This window comes from Sturnus vulgaris, chromosome 4, assembly GCF_052056855.1.
Source record: "Sturnus vulgaris isolate bStuVul1 chromosome 4, bStuVul1.hap1, whole genome shotgun sequence".
In the NCBI taxonomy this organism is placed as follows: domain Eukaryota; kingdom Metazoa; phylum Chordata; class Aves; order Passeriformes; family Sturnidae; genus Sturnus; species Sturnus vulgaris.
The window spans coordinates 61,498,350-61,521,514 of NC_142246.1; the positions used below are offsets into that span (position 1 = coordinate 61,498,350).

Here is a 23,165-nt window from a genome sequence, read left to right on the forward strand (position 1 = left end):
TTGGAGCTATGGAGCTATGATATTTTTTTCTCTTTGTTCCTGATGAACTAGAATTTTAAAAGAAGAAAAATAGTACACTTTTATATTTACATGGTTGCTACTTTGTTTCTGTGTCTAGGAGGAAAAGAAGAAGTTTGATAAAGAGACAGAGAAGAACTACAGTTTGTTAGAAAAACATTTGAATTTATCAGCTAAGAAGAAAGAGCTACAATTACAAGAGGTATTGTTGCCTCTCTTTTTTATGCAAGCTGAAGTCTTTGGAATAGGTAAATATACTTATGCAAATGCAGAAACAGCATTCTTAGTGGTAAAACAAACCAGTTTTCTCATGTGGAAAGGTTGGTGAGAAAATCACTATTTGCTGAACTTAGTAGCTCCACCTGAATTAAGAGTTTGTGTGTATGAAGCACTGAGCATCATGTCATTTTTTAAAATGTAATTGAGGGAATAGTGAAGTGCAAACATAATCTGAAAAACTCAGCATTTCTTACAAGGCTTTACCACTCATGTAATTTGCATTGCATTGGGAGTATTGGCTGAATGTCCTGTGATAACACTTTATGCACAGGACAGCAAGACTTTTATTCCCAAATAAAGTGAGTTTGTGCCTTTTCTTTTTGTCATGTTTTGAAGATTTGTTTTGGGATTTTTTTGAGTAGTGATTTAAAATAGTTTGTTGACAATTTATAACTGATAGATGTATTTTGCCTGGCATTCCTTCTGTCCCTCTGAGCTTATTATCATCATCAACTTATTTGTAATAGTTTTTATTTCTGAAGCAACAGCAAATAGTATGTGAGAAGACTGCCAGGAAATCTTGTAGAGACTTGCTGTAGCCAGAAGGAATTTTTTTTCCCAGAGAAATGTAATTATGTCAGAATTATTAATGATTAGTCTATAAAAAACGGTAATGTTTTCCTCAGGGATAACTCTTGTCCCTGCCCTCTACCCCATTCCAAATATTCTATGCCATTTTTCATAAAAATGCTTCATGTTACTGGTAAAGTTACCCAGGAGCTTCTCTACTCCTGAGTTTCACTAAGATGTCACTTCACCATGCTGCATTTGCAACACAGACCCTCAAAGGTGTAAACAAGTGTCTTTTGGGGAGTTGAGTTGTCCCAGTGAAGTTACTGGGCATGGCTTATGTGTCAGGACCTGTACTTTTGTCAAATTGATCAGCTGCCAAAGAACTTGATGCAGAGAAAATGATAAAGGGCTGATTATGATCTCTTGTTGAAATATAGTTCTCAATATCAAACCTCAATGGAAAAATACATAATGCCTGTAAGAGGTGTTCTGAAGCAAATATAGCCTGAAGCTTTAGAGCATGTGTGCAATCTAGAATGAGCAAGTAGATTTGTTTTAAATGTCCTTCAAAGTTTCATGGACAAAAATTCTGAAATTCGTCAGTCAGGCTCTTGCATTTGTATGTTTAATTTTGGAGTATAAATGTATAAGCAGTTTAAAGTAAAAAGGCCCTTGCAGCATGTTGTCAGAGGAAATAGGAAACAATTTCTTGCACAAGCTTAGAGAACAGGTGTATATAGTTGCATTATAATGTATATAATTTAATTTTATTCATGTCTAGTTATGTCAACTCCTGACTGGAGTAAATAGTGCAGGGATAAATTTGACAAAAATTCGATGAAAAAAATGCCATGTTGTGGAATGTGTCTTAACATGAATACAACTTTTGATCCTCCTGGTGGTGGGATATTCCTGTAATTTCACTGAGGCACGGTGTGTGTCTTACTTTTCTCTTTCTTCAACAGTACACAAACTACAATGCAACTCGCTGGGTGCATGGGGAGGCTCATGCCTCAAAAAAATGAGAGATGTGATAATGTATTCTGGATTGTGTGGTGAGCCAGATGTCCTCAAAGATCCATTTCAGAGTCTCTTTCTAGGGTATTGTGGTACCCTTCATGTATATAAGATTAGAAGCTTAGCTGACAACTCAAACAATTCCTGTGTTTATAGGCTGACATCTCAAACAATTCCACAGTTTTGTGGTGCATCAAAATGCCGTGGCTTGTTGAAACACATTTGCTTACTGAAATACTTATCAGGGCTTTATTTATTTAATGGCATTTGTGGTTATGCCCCTTTAAGTGCTGATAGTTCTCCAGCACAAAGCAGTAAAGCCAAGCACATCTTAAGGCAAAACTGTCTTAAAGCTAATTTGGCTTATCCTCTTAAAGCACAGCAGCCACTGTTCTGCCTGAGGGATGTAAACCCAGTATTTAAGACAGAGTCTGACAGTTAGTCTTGTCCTCTCATCTAACCCTTTCTCCACTTCATTTGGTAATTCACTGTAGAAAAACATTTTGTATTATCTTTGTGGGCTAAGACTGTTAGTGACTTAGAGTAACCTTTTCTTTAATGTATTTTAATAACAGTTTCTATTACCAGGTTTTAAGATTCATTTATACGAATCTTTCATGTACCTTAAATAATAACTTCATAAAATATGTAGACACTAGAAAGTGAAATATTTATATGCAGATGGATGGCAGCTGAAATGCAACTGTTTAGCATCAATATGGTGTTGGCATTTCTGCAAAGCTGTGCTAAATAGCAGCTGCAGGTAGAAAGGCTGCATTTTTAGATACTTGATGCTCTGGGGAAACTTGTGGAGTGTTGTACCAATTTTTCTATTGCATTTCTTGCCAGTCAGAATGAGCACAGGTGTGGGATGGGCACAACAGCATTCTGGCTATTTACAACAGTTATTTGGATTGTAGGGTAAAACTTACAGCACCAGCACTGCAGTTTTCAGAAATAACATTTTCTTCCTTAATTTGATTGGAGAGATTTCCTCCTTTTCTAATGGAAGATGCTCTTAGCTCCCACTCTCTGTTTTGGCAGGTACCTTTGCAATGCTGTTGAAAATTGGATTCCCTAGAAAAGAAGCTTGAAGAGGTGTTACTGGAATTTTTCTTAAAAATCTAGCCTCATGATTCAAAACAATATAGATTACCTAGTGAAAGGGAATTGCTGCTGCCGTTTGAGAGTAAATGAATGATCTGTGTTGTAGCAAATCCCCCAAATATGGTGGAAATTACCTGCTTGCCACTTATGTGTGTGTGCTGTCCCTTGAGCTGCCTGCAAAATGTCTGTGAAAATTCATGAGGTGTGTTCTGTGTGCAGGCAGATAACCAAGTGGAGCAGAACAGGAAACACTTCTATGACCTGTCCCTTGAGTACGTGTGCAAGTTGCAGGAGATACAGGAGAGGAAGAAATTTGAGTGTGTGGAGCCTGTAAGTATCAGTGAATTCAACCTACTCTGCCTTTCAAAAGGGATGGAGAAGGAATGCATTTGGACAAAAGTTAAGCTCTGCTTTCTGGAGAACACAAACCAGTTCCATGATTTAACAGAATTTAAACCAGCTTGTTACATCTGCACAGATTCCTAGTGCAGATGAACTTAACCAGGCATGTCAAATCTTACCTAGGCAATAAGAGCTGATTTGGACCCACTGAGTGTGGATTTTCAGAAAATGTGTGAAACCTTTTGTTGTACTGCAAAAACCTAAATTCACATTGTAAGCTAGAATAGAGGATTCAAGGTGTTCGTGTCGGGTTTCTTCCCTTTGGTTTTCTAACCAACGAAATTTTATTGCTGACTAATGCAAAGAATCCAATTTTAATTATGAAGATTGGGCTTAGAGGTCTGCTAATTGCAGATATAAATAATTTAGGAGAGTGCTGCTGGATAAGAAGCCTGTTACTGGGTAGCCTGATATATTTAATTCACTTACAATTGAATCTGTGCAGAAATCAAGGGGTTTAATTGAATTTTGGTGAAAATAGTGCATGCACTGACAAGACTTTCTTAAATCTGTGAGAAGAACTTATTCTAAAATTTTCTGAAATGTAAATTAGCTTGGTATAATAAATGTAAATTTATCAAACAACAAGAGAACTGTAAGTGTAATACTGAGAATAAAGGGAGGATGGATTGTAGAAGTGACTTCCATTCTCTCATGCTCTGAAGTCTGTGCTTTTGGGCTAAATCTGTCCTTTTATTCTGATACAATTACTTTAATGTAATAATGAAAAAAATGTTTCAAATGACCCTAATCAAAATAGCTGGTCATTGTGCTGTTAGTAAGAACTGTCTATTTTAATATAGATAATTCCTGTATGAAAAGAAATTGCTAAAATACTTAAGGGGGAATAAATGACTGCACTTATATTAGCATTGCTTAAAGAATGGCAAAATGCTGTGAAAAGAATGTTGTGTGGGGGTTTTTGGTGTAGATATGTTGGCTTTTTAAAAAAATATTTTTAAAAATATTTTTCTAATCCTAAATAGCTTTGCATTTGGTTATTGTGTTTCAGACCATTTGAAGTTTCCTCAGAGCCAGACTAGAGAAATGAATCTTCAAATTATGTTCTTGCAATATGTCTCCCTCTCATTTCTGAAAGCTCTTTCTGGATGGGGCTGAACTTTGTTGCCTGATTTGTACTTGAAGTTTACTAGCCTAGAAAGCTGAAATTATTTTGTACCAAATTCTTATTTCCTTTTCCCTTAATAATACTTAAAGTTTGTGGTTTTGCATTTTTTGAAAATGATTTATTTGCTGTATTGACTTCAGACTTTTATTAAATACGTTCTTTGGCTTGTTCTCTTTAGGTAGTTGTTCTTTTATGTCTCACTTGCTTTGTTCCAGCAACCTGAACTAAACAAGAGTTAGGACTACAATTCATGCTGCTCCCAGTGTAGTACAACTTGTTTGTTCTTTTAAATTGAAATACTAAAGTCAGCATATGCTGGTTCTGACAGAAGGTCAGATCTGTGCCCAGAAGGCAGCAGTGGGAAAAGCTTCCTTCTTCCAGCAAACCAGATGACTGAAGTGAAAGTCATCTCCACGTGGTCATTAGCAAAGAAAAGGATGACCAGGGAAGTGTTGACTAAAAGACAGAATGATCATTACCTCCTTGTGCACAAATAATGTTCCAGACATCACTGATAGCAGAACAGTTGTAGGAAAATGTTACATAGGAAAGTTTGGGGACACGGGATATACATTCCCTGTGGTCAAATGGAAAGTAGAGATCAGTTGTGAAATTCCACAGATAGGACCATCCAAAATGTCTGTATACATAGATCATCATTTGGATTTAAATATTACTCATAAAGTGTAGGCATTCGTGGAAATTTATTTAAAAATAATAATTTTTTAATCTATCTTTCCATAAAAGCCTATGTGCAGTAATTGTATTGAAGAAAATGGAGGTTTTTGTTCTAACAAGTCTTTTATTTCTATTTCAGGTGCTATCATTTTTTCAGGGTTTGTTCACTTTCTATCACCAGGGATATGAACTTGCTAAAGACTTCAATCATTACAAAATGGCCTTGCAGATAAATATACAAAATGTAAGTTAAGTCTACTTTTGTGAGTAAAATCACTTGCTGAAGTTGCTGCATGTGTGATATCTGTATTGCCAACATTTAGTTCCATGTGAGTGCATTGCCTGTGAATTTTGGGGATATGCTGCCATCTCCTGGATACCAAACCACATCACTGAACAAATCATTACTAATTCCAGTGAGTTCTTTCAAATTTTTAATAATACTTTAAAAAACAAGCATGAAGTAAAAGGCCTCCACTCCTTTTTTTAAATCTTTTTTTGAGACAGAAATAATGCAAGGGTTATTTAAAAACGAATGAAGTCTGTTAAAAATGCATACAGCACTGGATAATTCAGAGTATGGGTAATGAAGTACAAAGCTTTCAGCATTTTGGGTGTGCTTTGAAATTGAGTATGTGGTGATCATGTCTGAGGGTCATATCCCTATTATCCATAATTAAGAGAAGGGAAGAAAAACAGCTGGTCACAGCAGTGTGGAGTTTGTCTTGCACCAGCCCTTTCAGACAAGAACATCCCTGTTGGTTTGGGGTGCAGAACTGTGTAAGGAGACTTGGGGTTGGCATCCATGCCATATTTGACAATATGATGTGTTCCTTCAAGGACAGGCAAACGGGGCCACCACTAGTTTAGTGTGCCCTCATCACAAATCTCCCAGTGTGATCTGGACTGGGAGAGCAGAAAACAAGGTGAAGGCTGAAGCAGTGGGACTGGCAGAGTCACTAGTCAGATGTTCTGTTTGCTTCCTTGAGATTTATAAAGGATAAAGCTTGCTCAGAGGAACTTGGGTGTGCCCAGAGGTCTCTTGGTAGAAAGCAAACCACACATCATACAGCAAACAATCAGCTCCTGATGGTGCATTTGTTTTGTTGACCTCAGAAGGCATCAGGAATTAAGACACAGAAACTCCTTCTTGGAGAGGACAGTCTGTTTTTAGAAATGGCTTAACTAGCCGGGAGGGGAAGGGAGGATTACAGTAGTTGTAATGCGTAATGACGTGATTCACATGCCACCGTACCATGCCTTTAATTTTCTTCCTCTATGTTCAAGTGTCAAGTTTCCTTCTGAGCTGTTTTTTGGTTTGAGAAGGGGAACTGATTAGTGGTGACTTCATTAGCAGGCTTTTGTGGCAGAAGTCAGTGCTTGTGGGGGAAATGTCTGGCCAGACCTGCTGCTTCTGTATGCTTAACAGGGTGAGGAGCAGCATAGAGGGGAGCTGATGCTGGATGAAACATGAGAGGGAAACTCTGATACAGTTTCGAAGAGCTGGGTTTCAGAATACAGATGGAAAAGAGCCAGTGGAGTGATCTGAAGAAATGATGAGCAGTAAGAAAGTAAGCTAATCTCAGCAGCTGCATTTTCAAATTGACTGAATGGTATCACAGTGTGCCCCACCAAATTCTAAAGAGCCTGAGCTTTGCAGCTCAAGTTCTATGAATAGATAGAGGCTGTAGAAAGAAGGCAGAACAAGGCTCAACAACTATCTGAGGTAAAAGGAGAATAGAAGGAAGCATTTGAAAAGATTGTGAGAGGACGTGACACATTCTCCTGTGTGCTGAAGATCAACAAGACATCCTAAAGAGAAAATGAGCTGAGGTTTGCCTGAGCTGCTGGCAGAACACTGGATTGATGTGTTAGAAATTACAGGGTACAAGATCCAGTACTGACAGCCTAGCTGGATATGGAGAATGATTTAAGAATTGCCAGTATAGTTGTAGTAGTTGCCTTTCCTTTCATTCAGGTTGTCTTTACTGGTACAATTATCCTATGGATTTCCTCTCCATGACCTACCACAAACCCTGCCTTCCTCTCACTGCCCATCTCCTCCTGTCAAATGAAAGAAAGAAAAACACACCAGACTTGTAGCCCAAGCTGTAGAAATCTGATTCTGCCAAAAGTCATGTTATCTTGTATGCTTGTCCCGGGGAAAAGATAAAATAGGTGAGGCCGCATTTGCAGAAAAATAAAGGTACTCTCACAAAGCAAAAAGCCACATAAGTATGCATTTGGAATTATGTGCTTTCCTCAAAACACATGTACCAGCTTGGATTTTAAAGTATTTTTTTGTGTTTGCAGCTTGGACAGGTGCATTTGTAGAGAAAAACAGCTATTACCATGATTGTTGTGGTTTTATTTGCTCATTGACCAATTACCAGTGTTTTTCAGATCAAACCAAAGAGTTTCTTGTGTCAGGGATGAGCTACTCAGTTGCTTTGTGTAATCCTGTCATAATTTGTGGGTGGCATGGTTACTTTCTGATTGTTTTTGCTAATATTGTGATAAATATTTCTTTTCCGGATGCTTGCAGACTTTGGAATAAGTGACATTCAGGAATAATAATCAACTGGACTTCCAAGTTTTTTTGGGTTGTTTTTGTGTATGCTTCTGCCTGTGTGTGGTCAAAACATTTGGCATACATATACTCTCAATCTGTATACATTGTTGATGACCTTCCTGACACTTTTTTCCTCAATTACCACAGAAAATCCTCTACTTCCTGACAACAAGTAAAAGTCTCATGAATTAAGCCAATAGAGGTAGTAATATTTTTCTAAGGAAATTTCAATATTCAAATTAATTTTGAAGTCATTATTTCTCTGAACAACTCAGTGCATTGCTTTAGAAACCTACTCTGGCAGTCACAGCAGCTGACATCTAAACCCTACATTGATTTTGAAGAATATCAGAAAACTTGGAGAGTAAACACATATATAGAAATTGTGCACTGACTATCCTAAAATAGCCTGGATCATTGTCTCCTTTTATAGTTATTTGTGGTGGGTTGGCCCTGGCTGGATGCCAGAGCCCACTAAAGCTGCTCTATCACTGCCCTCCTTAGCTGGAGAGTTTGTGGATCAAGAACAGGACAGGGAGACAATTACAGACCAGTTAGAGGCAAAACAGACTTGACTGGGAGAATTCAGTTTAATTTATTACCAGATTAGGGTAGAGTAATGAAAAATAAAACCCAAATCTTAAACACACCTTTTCATCAGCCCTCCCTTCTTCCCTCAGTGGTGCAGGAGAATGAAGGTTATGGTCAGTTGTTCACATGATGCTTCTACTGGTACTTCCTCCTCAAGGGGAGGACTCCTGACATTCCTCCCTTGCTCTAGCTTGAGACAGTCCTCCATGGACTTATCCAATGTCCATGGGGACTTCAGGGGAATCTCAGCTCTGGCACCTGGAGCATCTTCTGCACTGACCTTGGGGTCTGCAGAGCTGTTCTTCTCACATATTCTCACTCCACTCTCGGGCTGTATTTGGCATTGTGTGGTTTTCCCCTCATAAATACATTACCCCAGAGGCTCTACCATGGTCACTGATGGGCTCAGCCTTGAGCAGTGGCTGATCCATCTTGGAGCTGTCTGGCACTGGCTCCATGGGACATGGAAGAAGCTTCTATCACCTTCTCACAGAGGCCTCCTTTGTAGCCCCCCACCACCAAAACCTTGCTGTGCAGACCCAGTGCATGATTCCTATCAGGCAGGAAGAGTAAGCCTTTCTTCCTCTCTATTTACCAAAGGGTTTTTGCTGTCTCTTTTTAGACACGGAATCGTTTTGAAGGAACAAGGTCAGAGGTAGAGGAGCTCATGAACAAGATCAGAAGAAATCCTCAGGAACATAAAAGAGCAAATCACTTCACAATGGAAGGCTACCTCTATGTACAGGAAAAAAGTAAGGTGTATTTTGTATTCCACAGTGCCTATATTGGGCATATGAGCAAGTCTTATCTCTACAGGTAACAGGAAGAATTTGCAGTTGATTAAAGAGTCATCTAAGTACATTTTCAAAGTTTTTAACATCATTGTTACTGTGGTTCATAAAAAGAATAGGGAGCTGAAAATGTGACAGTTTTTTGTAAAAGTGACTGGATGCAGGGAAGTTTTGTTTGACCAAAGAATGGATTTCATCTTATTTTTAAGCCCTTACTAATGACCTTTCCTAGAACTGTCAAACATTTGTTGTCAGCCAGCAACACGAGTTGTCAAATTAGCCTCTGAAAATTTGGCTTGTTGAGTATGATGAAATTGAGTGTCATTTCCTTGATTCATTGATACACTTTCATTACCTAATTGTGATGATAGGGTCAGATAAAGCAGGCTATATGTTAGGTAGCTGGTGTTAAAATTCTTGCTGTGAAGGTGCATGTTGCATAAATCATATCCTGTCAACACTTCAAACAATTATAAATCTTTCTCACACTAGTAAAAAAGCCAAACAAGATGCAGAGCTCTTGTTGCTCAAGGAATGACAATTTATTGTAATTTATTATTTATTTTTAAACGTTTTGCATAAATCGTGATTTTAAGATGTTTGCCCTTATAGAGTGAGAAGATTCATTTGCAGACCTATTTTTTAGGAAAAGTTAAGTAATAGAAGGGAGGAGATACAAAGGGACAGAATCCAAGTTTGACCAGTTAGCATTATGGTGCAAATCTCAGCAATACTATTTGCAGTAAGCTGGCCTCTAAACTAAGTGTCTTCTATATTGGGTATGCACTGATTAATAGGTGAGAGTTCTGGTGTCAGAAGTTGTGATCAGACCTTAATCAAGAGATTGTTTAAAACTTGCAACAGAGGTGTGGTAATCTGTAGTTATTTAGCTTCAAGTTACCAAATGTAAATCTAGCTTTCTGTGTTCTGCTAAAGTCTCAAGGGGATATTTACTTTATAGGCAAAAATTATTTTGTCTGTAGTAGTGAGAGAAAGATACATGAATAATTCTTTCCATTTGTCATTGGGCATAAGAGGGAAGTACAACATGCATCGGTTTTTAGAATAGTAAGCAGTGGTTAACATTTGTATGATGTATACTATTCTTAATTTGTACCTTTGCTTTAAATACTGCATTATTAGGAATTAAGTAGGGCTCTTAAGTATCATTTTAGAAAGCAGGAGAAGAGAATGCAGGAACTGGAAAAGGTACATGCTATTTATTGCTTTTGTGTTATGTAGGGCCTGCTCCCTTTGGTTCCAGTTGGGTGAAGCACTATTGCATGTACAGGAAAGAGACAAAGAAGTTCTCCATGATCCCATTTGAACACAGATCAGGAGGGAAAGTTGTATGTATATTTCTATATTCTACTCTTACACTTGTCCTGTATTAAGATCAGAGAATGTGTCAAGATGTGTTAAATACTTTCCCCCTTTACCCTCCTTGCCCCTTTTTTCCATCTTTCCTCATGCAATTCAGTCTGCCATTGAAGGACATTAACCTAAAGTAGTGGGTGGGTTAATAGGTAAGAATTCTCTAAACTTTTCAGTTGCTTCCTTTTAGAAGACCAGAGGACCTGGCACAGATAACATGGAATTTTCATTATTTAGAACCCTGTTTTTCTGTGAGGCCTTTACATTTCTAAAGTATAAATCAGGAAAATATAACAGACCTAGAAATTTCTTTATTAAATGATTCAGTTAGAATTCTCCTTAGGAAATTTAAATTCTAGAAGTGAGACTAGAAAAGTGGATTTTTATAGGAATATAATCTGTACTGATAACTGATTGTAATTTCAGATATCTTTAAAAGCATCTGAAATATTCAAGACCCAAGGCTTTGTTTATCTTTAAATAGCTTTAATTCTACTGAAATAGTTGGGAATTGATGGCACTCATTGCCTTTAAACATGACACATTAAACGAATGTATTGATAGGGATAAAATGTATTTTGTTGCAAGGAAAAAGGATATCTGAACCTGGAAACTAAGATTTGAGTCAATATGCTGTAAATGCAGCACCCTGTCGTGTTTTCAGATTGGATCAGAAAATCCTGTTGTAATTTTATCAACTTATTATATCCTATTAGTTTCAGCAGAGGGGAGATGGCTTTCATAATTCTGAGGACTCTGTATATTTACGAGTATATTGAATTGGGAAGAATCTTTCAAAAGCTTTGGAAAGCCTGATATACTGAAAATTAGTGGTATTTGGTTTTCTTAATCATTCAGTACTTCTGTGATTCTTTTTATCCTAATTTACTCTAATTGTAATAAGACATTTTAATTAGTATATTACATAGTATACAGTATGTGTGTCTGAGCATTCAGCATTCTAAAACACCTATGAAGCCATTTCTGCTGTATTAAAAGATCTCCCATTTGGAAACCCCTGCAGTTACTCCTTCACTGACAGCCTTTTATGTCTGGAGATGTTGAATAAGACAAGAAATAATTAAAATGTGCAGTTAATCCTGATTTAATCTGGTACAACTCAGGCAGCATTCACAGATGAGTTTGTGATTTCTGATTAAATAAGATCCTGGTGTTGGTCTTGAAGAAAGAAAGAGAGTTGGTTCTGTAAGACATGTTACAGATAGTAAAGAACACTTCTTTTGTTCGAGTTACTGTAGCCTTTACTGTGGTCTTTACTATGGAAAACACTATGGCTGACATAAAATGGGAAACATCTCTTTGTGTATTTATATTGTAACCAGTGCAAGATATTTTTGTTATTTTAATTTACTGTGGTACTGAGTCATTCTGTAAAGTACCAGCTAAAATGGACTCAATATTTTTAGATTAATGACCACAGAATTTGTTATTGTGTAGAAAAGTGAACTGCAAACATGGGCGAATTCTTTTGCAAGTGTCAGTTTTCAGTATAGCTTTTGCCATTTAATATAAATTTACCTTACTTGCCTTGTACAGCTGGTTTACTGGAGCTTATAAAAACTTACAAAAACTGGGTCAAGCTTATAAAAACTTTGTTTTCACAGGGTGATGCAGAGCTCTTTGTCCTTACGTATTGTACCAAAAGAAATGCAGATACAATAGACAGGCGATTCTGTTTTGACTTAGAAGCTTCAGACAGGTAAGCTTGTGATGCACACTAGGAAGAGCTCTGTTTAAGTATTAGTCAAAACTATTGCAAAATTACTGTTGTGTTTTCTTCTGATTTCTTCAATCCTCAGCCAGAGTTCCAATGGGAATGGTCACTGGAGGAGCAGGCAAGCACTGCAATGGCTCACTGAGTTTTACCTGTTGGTAGCAGAAGCAGAGATGAATTAAACTGAAATGTAGGCATTGCCTGAGCTCACATTAAGGAAAAGCACAGCCAAAGTTAAGAGGAGCTATTAAGAGTTGTTACCATAGTGAAGAAACATGGCTTAAATTGAAGTACATACAGCCATAGTGAAAGACTGATTGCAGTAATAATTCATATAGGCATGACCACATTGGATCACAGTCATAAATTCCAAAATGATGGGTTGCTGAGGAGATAGGGTGGATTTTCAGATTGAAATAAGGTTATTGGGATTTTGAGGCTTTTTATGCCTGGTTTAATCATCCACTGCATCTTGAATGTTGCTGCCACTGTCTTTTTGAAGCACCACTTCTTGCTTTATTTCTAAAGAAAATACTTGATAATGTTTTTCTCTAAAGGATCTCAAAATTTGATAAATATTATCTTTCAACAGCATTCTAGTCTTTATTTATGAAGTGAGGGTATCCACCTTAATAAGGTACTCTAAATAAATACTGCTGTGGTAATGCTACATTATTTTGATGCAGAAATGGATCATGTCTAGAATTAAATGCTAGATATAAATTAGTGGATTGCTGCTGAGTTTTTGCATCCACCCCCTCTGAGTTACTTTTAATCTATATGTTTGCTCACTTATACCAATTAACTACATGCTAATTTATAATATAGTAGGTCTTCAAGTTTTGTAGGCTTTTGGGGTTTTTTTTCATCAGATTCTTAGTGTTTTTCACTTCAAAAGCAGTGGGGCCAATGCTGTCAGACCCCCTGTCCTATGATTGCTAATGGTCTGCAGATGTCTGTGATTATGTACTCAAAATTTAATCAGAGTCTATACTGAGCTTGTGTGACCAGTCAGACTGGCCTGAGGCATGGTCATTCCTACAACAAGCAATGGGTAAAGGGATGTGAAACTCCCACTGCATCAGAAAACTTCTAGCCCACGTGGCAGATGACAAGATGCTCGTTTACAGCTCAGGTGATGTTTGTCATCACTCTACAACGTGGTTTGAACTTGCTTTTTTGAGTTGAGGAGGATGTGCTCTAGCTATTCTAATTGTCTCAACAGTATGAAAGGGAGTAAAGGTTTATACTCCAGGCATCAGCTCCTCTTGGGTCAGTAGGGATAACAGATTCAAACTGAGTCTGAAGTTGATAAAAAGTGGCGTGAGAAATGTCAGTCTGTCCCTCTCTGTGTCATCTGCTCAGTGGAGTATCTGGAGTTTATACAGAGATGGATGGAGAGCAGGGTTTCCTTGATCCTGCAAACCACTTTTTAATTCTCTTCTCTGGTAAAAGGGAGAAAAAAATCTAGTTCATCTTTCTGTCTTGATATAATAGACACAATTTGATCCACTCTGACCTTGATATCAGACGTTTTTCTTTCAATAATATATGTGTGTAGTACTGAGATGTTCCCATGGAGATTAGTTCTGTGCTGCAGGCCATTAGCTTGTTTCCTTGGTATCAGTTCAGGGCACACTTATCCCTCAGCTTGTCCAAGTTAAAAAATAACACAGGGATTGACAGCTGTGCTTTGGAAGGAGGCATGATTGTAAAATTTTAGGGAAGAATTTTAAGTAACAAACATTCAGCCCTGTGTGTGACTTAAGCATAACTTGGGGCTAGCTGAAAATTTGCATATTTTTCTTTCAAAAGGAAAGCTGAGATGGTTGTATTTTCTTCTGATATTTATGGCTCTGGGGGTGCTAAGATTCTGGTTAAATCTCTGGGAAGTGATACTTTTTCCTGCTTCTAGTACTCCATCATGTTTACTTGAAGGTGACTAATGGTAAAGAGAAATTTAAATCTTAAGGAGAGAGCAAAGGTCTTCTAGGATAGGAAAAAGTTATTTTATTGATAAAAAGCATTATCCTTCCAAAATACTACCTAGATTTTAGTTTTTCCAATACAAGACCATGAGGGAAGGTTTTATTTCCTTTGACTTTATTTTGAAGACAAACAAATGATATTTCATACAGAATATAGTGAGTTTGATGTATTGCTTCTAGGTTGATACTCTGACAATTGTAATTTAGTGACAAGAACTAAATGGCTTGGTTTTCATTTTAATTGAATTGAGATGGTTGTCTTCATAAGATACTTACTTGCAAGCTATGATGATAGTTGCTGCATTAAAGATGGAGATTATATATTGAGTTAACAAATGCCATTTGTCATCTGACAGCAATGCAAGTCCAGGTTCATTTACAATTCACAAAATTCAGTAACTCCAGCAAGTGTTAGAATCAGCAGGTTCAGATCAGCAATGAGCTAGTTCAGATAGTTTGCAGATTACATTCACTTTCCCTTTTCCTCCCTGTTCTCCCTATTTCTTACTGCATGTATCACTTCTATACCTTTTATTTTTGAGATGAACAGCGTTCAGTTATTAAGCAAAAGGAAATGAACCCTGAATTTTAGGACAGTGGGCTTTTGCTTGTAGTTGGAAATCGAGCTAGACAAGCATTTTTCAGTTGCTGATGAATGCAGTTACTTTATGTGTTGGTACATTTGCAGACCTGGTGTTCCTGTGACCATGCAGGCATTTTCTGAGGAAGACAGGAAGCTGTGGATGGAAGCCTTGGATGGAAAGGAAGCTGTAAGCATAATTTTTAAAATATTCTTTTATAGTGTAATGGGGAATTCTTTTACTCTCTGCTTTCTGATCGCATTTCTATTTTAATAAACTGGGATTATGTAGTTTGCAAAATGATAGACTCAATGAGTAAAGGATAGAAGTGAAATAAAACTCAGGAGAGATGAGTAACTTGGTAAAGCTCAGTGTAGATAACTGCTAATGCTGATATAAGAATTTTTTATTGTAATGACAGGATCGATCTTTATAAATGGTTTCCCATCCCAATGATAATATTGGTGTTGTAGAAAATGTCTAGTATAAGCATGTTCACTTAGTCTTATGCTGACATGCTGCATTCCAGTGGCAAAACTTGCATGAGTGAGTTACATGGTATTATTTTATTTTTTTAAAACCAAATCAAAAAAGTTCTTGTCAATGGGACTGAGGTTGTACATGAACTTGCTTAATTTCTGCCTCACATCAGGAAACGGGTCTGAGACGTCGAATTGAAACACACTATTTATTCTTACAATGATAAGTATATTGGTCTTATGGGCTGAAATAATGGGGTTTTCTAGGCAATGACACCATCACGTGCCTGCCCCAGTAGTTGTAGGTTGGATTGAGCTCATTGTTACAGTAATCTGGTTTCATTTGCAGAGGTGTTTATTACCATGACATGTTGGCTGAACTGGACTCCCCAATAAGTTTACAACTTCTAGGAAAGCCAAACTGGGACATAAGTCCCAGTAATCATCAACTCCTTAATAATTTGAATGACCTTGAAACTGTGGGAATTTAACCTGCAGAGGAACATGGGGCACATAAATCCCAGTTAATTTCAATGGCTGTAGCTTACATTGTTCTCAGGGGCTCAGACTTCTGGTCCTGCTGCTGGTGGTGCTATGTTCTGGCTGTAAACAACTGCATTTGTGCCTACTGAGCATTAAGATTGAGTATCTTTTTTTCATGGTTTCATGTAAGTCTTTAAAATAATTTGTCTTTTTTACTCTTTTTCTGTTAGCTGCTCATCAACTTGAATAAAGCGAATGCAAAACGAGAGGGAAGTAAGTATTTGAATTATCATTAAGGCTGATTTTGTTAATATTTTACAATTGAGAAAGGCAAAGGTAATTTATTGGTGTTTTTTTCTTTCCCCTCTGGATCCATCTTAATTATTTTACTTTTAAGTCTTCAGTTGTGAATATTACTTGTGGATTTTGTAATTAATGGGTTTTCACACTAACTCAGTACATATCTAAGAACTGTAAGACTGGACATAAGCTGGAGAAACAGTCTGATTGGTTTTGCCAATTTACTTCATTTCTGAAGTTGTTTCAAGGGTGAATTTTTATGTAAATGCATCTCAATTTCTTAATCCAGATTGTGTGTATATTGCTGTTAGAACGTGTAGGTATGGTTTTAAAAGCAGTTGTAGCTGAATGTCAAGATCAGCAAAAAAGCTGAATTTGTGCATTTAAAAGATAAACCAAAATATGGAAGTAGAAGACATGGCTTTCTTTAGACATTAGCTTTCTTCTGTTGGCACAGAGTGAAAACAGGCATCCTTCTGCAATAATGAGACAATTTGTGCTTGCTTTTTAAAAAAATTGAAATTGCTGATTAAAGCTGGTTCCTGGTGTTATTAATAGAAATTTTTCCTCAGATTTGTCTTTTCATGGTGCAAGGCCAGGTCCCCAGGAGCAAGAAGGCCAGGTGTTTGGGGGAAGGGCAGTTTTGCAACATCAGCTTTTAAATGAAGTTTTGATGTGAAGAAAAAGAGTAAGATAGGAACAACAAAGGAATGCTGGAGCTCAGCTGTTGTCCTGTTCATGCATCTGCTTTCATGTAGTCACATCATTAACTGCTGTGAAATGATATACATGTGTCCTGTATCTTTAGTGTGGGAATTTCTTTGGCTGAGGGTAGGACTCAGTAAAAGCCCTGCTGTTGATAATTATGTTTTTTCATCATAAGTACTTCCTTGTCCCATTTGGTGAACTCTCTCAGATGTTGTCGATGTTGCAGTAAGTGCTGTTAAATTCCATCTTGCATCTGCCAACATGTGTAACTAATCAGAGATCCCATTCTTCAAAGGATGCTGCTGTGAACAGATTCACTGAAGCCACTATCACCAGAACAAGCCTTTACTTTGGCTAGGCAGGCTTGTAAAGGAGAAAAGCAGAATTTCTCTATAAAATTTTTTCAGAATATTTACAGCATTGCCTCAAAAGTATTAGCTTTATGATTAACTCCAGCCTTCTTTTCAGTGAAAGACATAATTGTAATGATGCTTTAAAACTGTTCAACGCTTTTTGGTTTTTTTGTAGGTGCACAGTTGGATAAGATTGGGTTTACCATCATCAAAAAGTGCATCAGTGCTGTTGAAACACGAGGTAAAAATCAACCCAACCTGTTTGTGAAAAGGGTGAAGCAGCTGGTCTGCTCTATGAAGAAAGCTTGTGTGGTAAACTCTCCTGTAGATCTCTGGAAAAGATTTTACCATGGAAGACATTTCACTGATTACACTGACCAAGACAGGAGTCTGTCCAGTCCCATCCTTTTATGCATGGCTTTCTTTCAAGAAATGTGTTTGCCAGAAGTGCTCACAAGTGGGGAATAGCACCTCTGTTGACAAAGGGATCCAATTTTTGTGCACAATAGCTAAGAGAAATCTGTGTTTTGTAGGCAGGGCCTGCACCTTTGCTTTGCTGTTGGAAAGAGTAATTTGTTTCAGTGTTTCATTTCTGTTCATTCTCTTAAGGCAGAAGAAGAGTAGCTGAGCAGGCAGGTGATTAACAAAAAATGTTGACGTACTTTTTGTGGAGTTAGTATCAGCCCAGGGACAAAGATGCTGTCAGGAATTATTGTTGCATATACTCATTGTTGTACTTCCAGAGCAGGAGATGGAGGAGAGGTCAGTGTTCACAGAATTCAAGAGGTATTTAGGATTGATTTTGGAGAGGCTCTGCTGAAGTGTGTGGCGACCAGGCACTCTGAGACTCACTGTGCTGTATATGGCATTGTGTGGAGATCCAGCTTGTTTAGTTGTGGCTTTTAAAAAAAGAGGTGAAGACATGAAAGTAGGTAAGGTTGCAGTATATTCCTCAGTTTGTTAAAAGAGATGTTGTAATTTCTGTTTGCATTTTGTTTTTCTCCGAAATTGTTGACTTTGCTTCCTACTCCCAAAGGAAACACTTAGAATTTTTCAGGAATTATATCTTTCTTCTAGTGATCTGGCATTGCACAGGACAGAATATTTATTTTCTGTGTATCACAGTTTAATATAAGTTTAAATAAGATGAACAGAAGAGCAGGTTCAAGAGCAAGTTGCTGTCAGTGCAGCATCTTACTGAAAATGTGTCTTCCATGTATACACGTATTATACAATATTATTAGGAACACAGGCAGCCTTTGTGATACTTGGAATTTTGCATTTAAACAGCAAGAATTATCTGAAGTCCTTTTTCTCTTAGACCTTTTTGTATCAGGCCTGTCTGATGCATTAAAGATGTTATTCCAGATTAGGCCATATTCTCTCTGGTGCTATTTTCGTTCATTCTGTTCTTTTGAATATTTTTCAGATAAGTTTGCATGTCTCATCACTTTAAAATTTCAGTTACTGGCATTTGCAATCTGAATATTTGAGCTGGGAAACATTGCAGATAAAGCTGCCGTCCTGCAGATAAGTTGTCTTCACTGTAAAACCTTGTCTCAGTATAGTCTGGATCTTCTTTTTACAGTGAATGAGGCAAATTAAATAAAAAGGGTGGCATGTGCTCATGTAATGAAAGGCTAGTTTAGGCTTATAGTACATTTACAGGCTGCCTTACAATACTTCATGAATTCTCCTTACTAAAAGCAGTGTGGAGTATACTATTATTATTTATCAATGGGTTCAAATAGTTTTCTTCAAGTGGTAGGTTGGTTTTTTTTTTCCTTTTTCTGATACCCTACAAGAAAAGTGAAACAAGAACACAACAGTGGAAAAAATGTGAACACTTTCTTAATGAAATGACTATTTGGAAAAATAGTTTTTGTTGCCTTTTTTTTTTCCTTAGAGCTGTGGGTGGATAGGTTAAACTGAACAGAGGTTTAAGTTCACTGTGTCCTTTATGCCTTGATTTAGGGGTGTGTAGGGTGCTGCAAAGTATTTGTGTAGCTCTCTTGTTCAAGACAAATGGGCTTTCATAGGTTAGCAGCATCGTCTCCCTATAGGGGGATCTGCCCTGAAACATACTTGGGAAAGAGTTAAAGTTCCCCAAGTCTGTGGAGACCTTGCAGCTTTGTCCCTTTGTACACTACCAATGTAAAAGATTTGTGTCTATTAATTTAGTTTTGTAAAGTACTCAAGAAAGAAAATAAATCAGTTTTCAATGAATATTTCTTACCCTGGTGTTCCAAGAATCTATTTGGGTGAGGTACTACCTTCCAGGAACTCAACAATCCACTTAGTTCAGTTTCAATCCACTTGATTTGTCCATTACATTTCAAGAAGTCTCTGATGATTTTTTGTTTACTGATTCTGAGCTTAAAATAAACTCAACTGCATTTAAAAAACAAAACAAGTAAACAACTCCAAAACAAAACAAAAAAGCCTCTAAAGGACTTTCTGCTGATGTCTGCAGAGCAAACAAATGGAGGGTCAGGAGAGCATTCAGTTGTGTGTCTCAAAAGAGTTTGGACAACTAGTTGTATGATGAAGAAAATCTATCTCTCATGCTGCAGAATTTTCTACCTGTACTATTTTTTGAAAACAGTTTTTACTTGGTTATTTTACTTTAATGATAGCACATCAAAAGCAAGTTATATTCAGCAAGAGAAAACAGGACAGATGCTTCTTCAGAGACGATGCTTGTGTGCCATGTTTTTATCTCTTTTAATCATAATGGGTGTGAGGTTGGCGTGGGTGGAAAGAGAGGACAGTCTAGTGTGGGTGGAAACTGAGAATAGTCTTGTCATGTCACAGCAGAAGTAGTCTGGTATTCAGAGAGAGAAGAGCATAACAGAGCTATTGAACATAAACTTGTCAATGGCTGGATAATTTTTTTCTCAGTTATGTTCCCTTTTATAAAGCCAAGAAGGGAATTATTTGCTCTGAATGAACAGAAGCACAAAAATCAGTGTCTTGGTTAAAATGCATGTGAGCTTCTGATTCATCATTGTCTTACAAGAGATTTGCTGTGCTTTACCTGGTAGGAAATGCTGAGGCATCAGGATATGCATCCCATCTCACATACTGGGCACCGTGCTGGCTGGCTGTACCCCTGTGATTTGTCTTTTGGGATTCTCTTTGAAATATTTCATTTATTATTCTCTACTGAGAATAATAGAATGGGGTAGATGTTTATAGAAATATCAAAGAGCTGCTTGTTCCACTAGTAAAGGCTCTGTGCATGTTTTTGTGTGCAAGTAGTTGGTTGTATCTTCTGAGGGGATGTGATGGGTGAAGTTTGCCAGAGTTGTGTTTCTCTTGAGTTTAGAACTACCGGAGCTGCCAATCTGAGCTGCAGAGAGAGATGGCAGCATTGAGCTGCGTGTCAGGCAGAAAGCACATGGTGAGGAGGGAGTACAAAACCTTTGCAAGTGACAAAAAACCCTCTGTCATTACCTTGAATTTAGAGTTTCACTTGTAAAGCTGTCTCTGTGCCATGGACTTTGGTATAAAAGTTGTGTTTGCAGCTATATTGCAAGTCTGTGTCAGCCTCATGTACAATGCCAATCACAAAGAAAACTTACCTATTCCATACCTTCCTTACAATAGTATAAATTACCATATTGCTTATAATACCTTATATTTCTAAGCATGCTTCACATGCTGTGCCAAATTCTGGTATCAGGCAGCCAAACATCTTGAGTTAATGTAAATATGAAGGAAGTTGTGCTGCGGGGCTTCAGCGCTCCAGGTTGCCAAGAGTGGCTGAGCCGGCAGACACAGCGTCTGAACCCTTCAGCATTTCAGGCACTGGTGAGCCATTCCTTGCCATGAGTCATCCTGTCAATTGTGTTCTGTAAATGCCAAGCATTATCAGTGTTGGATGTGCTGAAGATCTGAAATGTGCAGATTAAATCAGAAATAGGATTCTTTCAAACCAGGTTTGTATATTTTAAATAAAACATCATTTGAAAGTATTTTTAAAGGTATCATCTCAAACTGTGTTGAAATATTAATGCCTCTTTGCACTTCTTGATGTCTGCTAGCAATTAGCTGTGCTTTTTTCAGGTTGATGAATTTGAAACTGATCAATTATCTGATAATCTCTATCACAGACTCATGATTATTGCTGGAGGATTGTCATAGTTTCAATACTGCCATTTTTCAGAGACTCTTCTGCATTATCATGTCTGTTTTAATACTGAGGAATAGTTTTGTGGTTTGACCTTTATTATTTCTAAGCCAGTAAATGTATGTTTGGAATCAGCACAGTTGGTTCCCGCCAGTTTTAATGTTAGAAGCACAGGAAATCACAAATCAGCTTCTGAGATAAGCAAAAGCTGAGTGTGACAGTATTTCTTCAGCTTTTAGCATCTTGCATATGATGCAGAAGGCTTGTTCTGTGGTACTGAAACTAGTAGAAGACATTGCATTAAAAAAGTGTGATGTGTTTTGGCAAAGCTTGGTGTTAGTTTGGTACCAGAATTTTCCTGGACGCCTCTGAGAAGTTTGAAGCAAAACTATTTGCTGCTCTCAAGACAGATTTGCAGTGCATTTTTGTTTGGAGTGTATCAAGGACTATATTGTTGAGGTTTTTTTTAGTGTCTCCAAGTGGTGCATAGCATGCCATCATACTTGTTCTAAGGATTATTGGAAAACTTATTTGGTTGTGTTGATAACTTCCTATTTTGAGAAGAGCAGTGTTGTGGCCACATAGCTGGGTTTTTTTCAGTTCATTCTTTTGTGTACAGCTGAACTGTGAGCATACTCCAGAGTTGTGTGTTTAGATGAGCACACATAAAATAAAGATCTGGATTATTCTGTAAATTTGTGCCAGCTTTGAACCTGGCATCTAGCTAAAGGCTCAGCACCATTGCAGCAGTGCCTGCATCCTGGGGAGGAAAAAGGGCCAGTTTGGCCCAGATGGGGCAAACAGGGGTAGGAGCAGCTGCAGCTGGCATCTCCCTGCTGGGACAGAGGAAAGAGCAGTGCTGGCAGGGAGGAGTTCAGCAGGCTCAAGGATCTGGGATGGCCAGGGGAGCTGTAGACTGTGTGAGAGACAGGAAAGCATCAGAGAAGAGAGAAAAGATGCAGCAAGGCTAGGCAGGAGGAGGAGGAGGTAGAAAATGCCAAGTTCTCTCTACCATATTGAGAATTATTGCTGTGTATTATGGCTCTGTCTGACAGTAATTCATTAAAAGGCTAATGATTTTTACATACTTCATCTAATATTTATTTGGGAAGAAACTTTTTCTCATATGACTGGTTTTAATTTTCCTTCTCTCTGTTGGAACAGCTTGATATTGAAGCTGGGAATTCTCCACAATTCTTCCTTTGTTGAAGGATATTTTGAATAAGAATACCACATAATCTGTTATTTGAAAAGGTTTCCTTGGAGTAGAAACACAGGTATTTTGTGGCATTTCTACTCTTCCAGGCCAGTGTGATTATGAAGGTAGATTGTGTTTGTAATGAGGCCTCTCAAACATCTGTGTACTCTGTAGTATTTTACCTCCCACTATCTGGGCTCTGAAACAATGCAGCAGACAAAGACTACCTTATTTTGCTCTTTTTCTTCCCTGCCCCTTCTCTCCCTCTCGTTTTTTTTTTCAATTTATATTCACAATTTTACTGCCCTGGGTCATGTAATGGAAGGCAAAAGCAGGGGAAGAGAAGGGGTAGAGAAGTGAATGTATGTGAGATGATGGAAGGGCATAGAGGAATGCCAGGAAAGTGGTCCAGTGTCTGTATAGAATGGGAAAATACCGTGCTGGTTGTGGCTCCTCTGTTCATCCCAAGCAAAACTGTTCAGTAGCTTTTGGTGGTGCCTTTGGATGTAACTCCTATGTGGACCACAGTGGGTTGGAATGAGGCCTTGTATCTTAAATGAAAAGCATTTATAAACTTGAAAAAGTCCTGGTTTTGAGCACTGGGAGTAGGCTTAAGTTTTTCTTCATTTGAAGTGTTTTAGTCATCACATATTGAGGGAAAAAAAGAAATGTTAAAGTTATTGAAGAAGTCTTAATTTATCATTTGTTAGTTCAGTTCTTGCATTATTAGAATGTGG

At 37.7% G+C, this 23,165-nt stretch overlaps 1 protein-coding gene across 2 annotated transcripts in view; it reads left to right on the forward strand.

Annotated features, from left to right (window-relative positions):
• Positions 1-23,165, forward strand: part of ARHGAP10 (Rho GTPase activating protein 10) — a 138,084-nt gene that overhangs the window by 56,766 nt on the left and 58,153 nt on the right. For both annotated transcript variants that reach the window (XR_015803351.1, XM_014880541.2), the window contains exons 5-13: positions 119-220; positions 3,154-3,264; positions 5,283-5,387; positions 8,929-9,058; positions 10,340-10,446; positions 12,097-12,191; positions 14,883-14,964; positions 15,968-16,010; positions 17,274-17,339. Coding sequence is in view for 1 of the 2 variants with exons in the window: in XM_014880541.2 (XP_014736027.2) it covers positions 119-220; positions 3,154-3,264; positions 5,283-5,387; positions 8,929-9,058; positions 10,340-10,446; positions 12,097-12,191; positions 14,883-14,964; positions 15,968-16,010; positions 17,274-17,339 (841 nt within the window). In the remaining variant the exon portion in view is untranslated. The remainder of the gene's footprint in view (positions 1-118; positions 221-3,153; positions 3,265-5,282; positions 5,388-8,928; positions 9,059-10,339; positions 10,447-12,096; positions 12,192-14,882; positions 14,965-15,967; positions 16,011-17,273; positions 17,340-23,165) is intronic.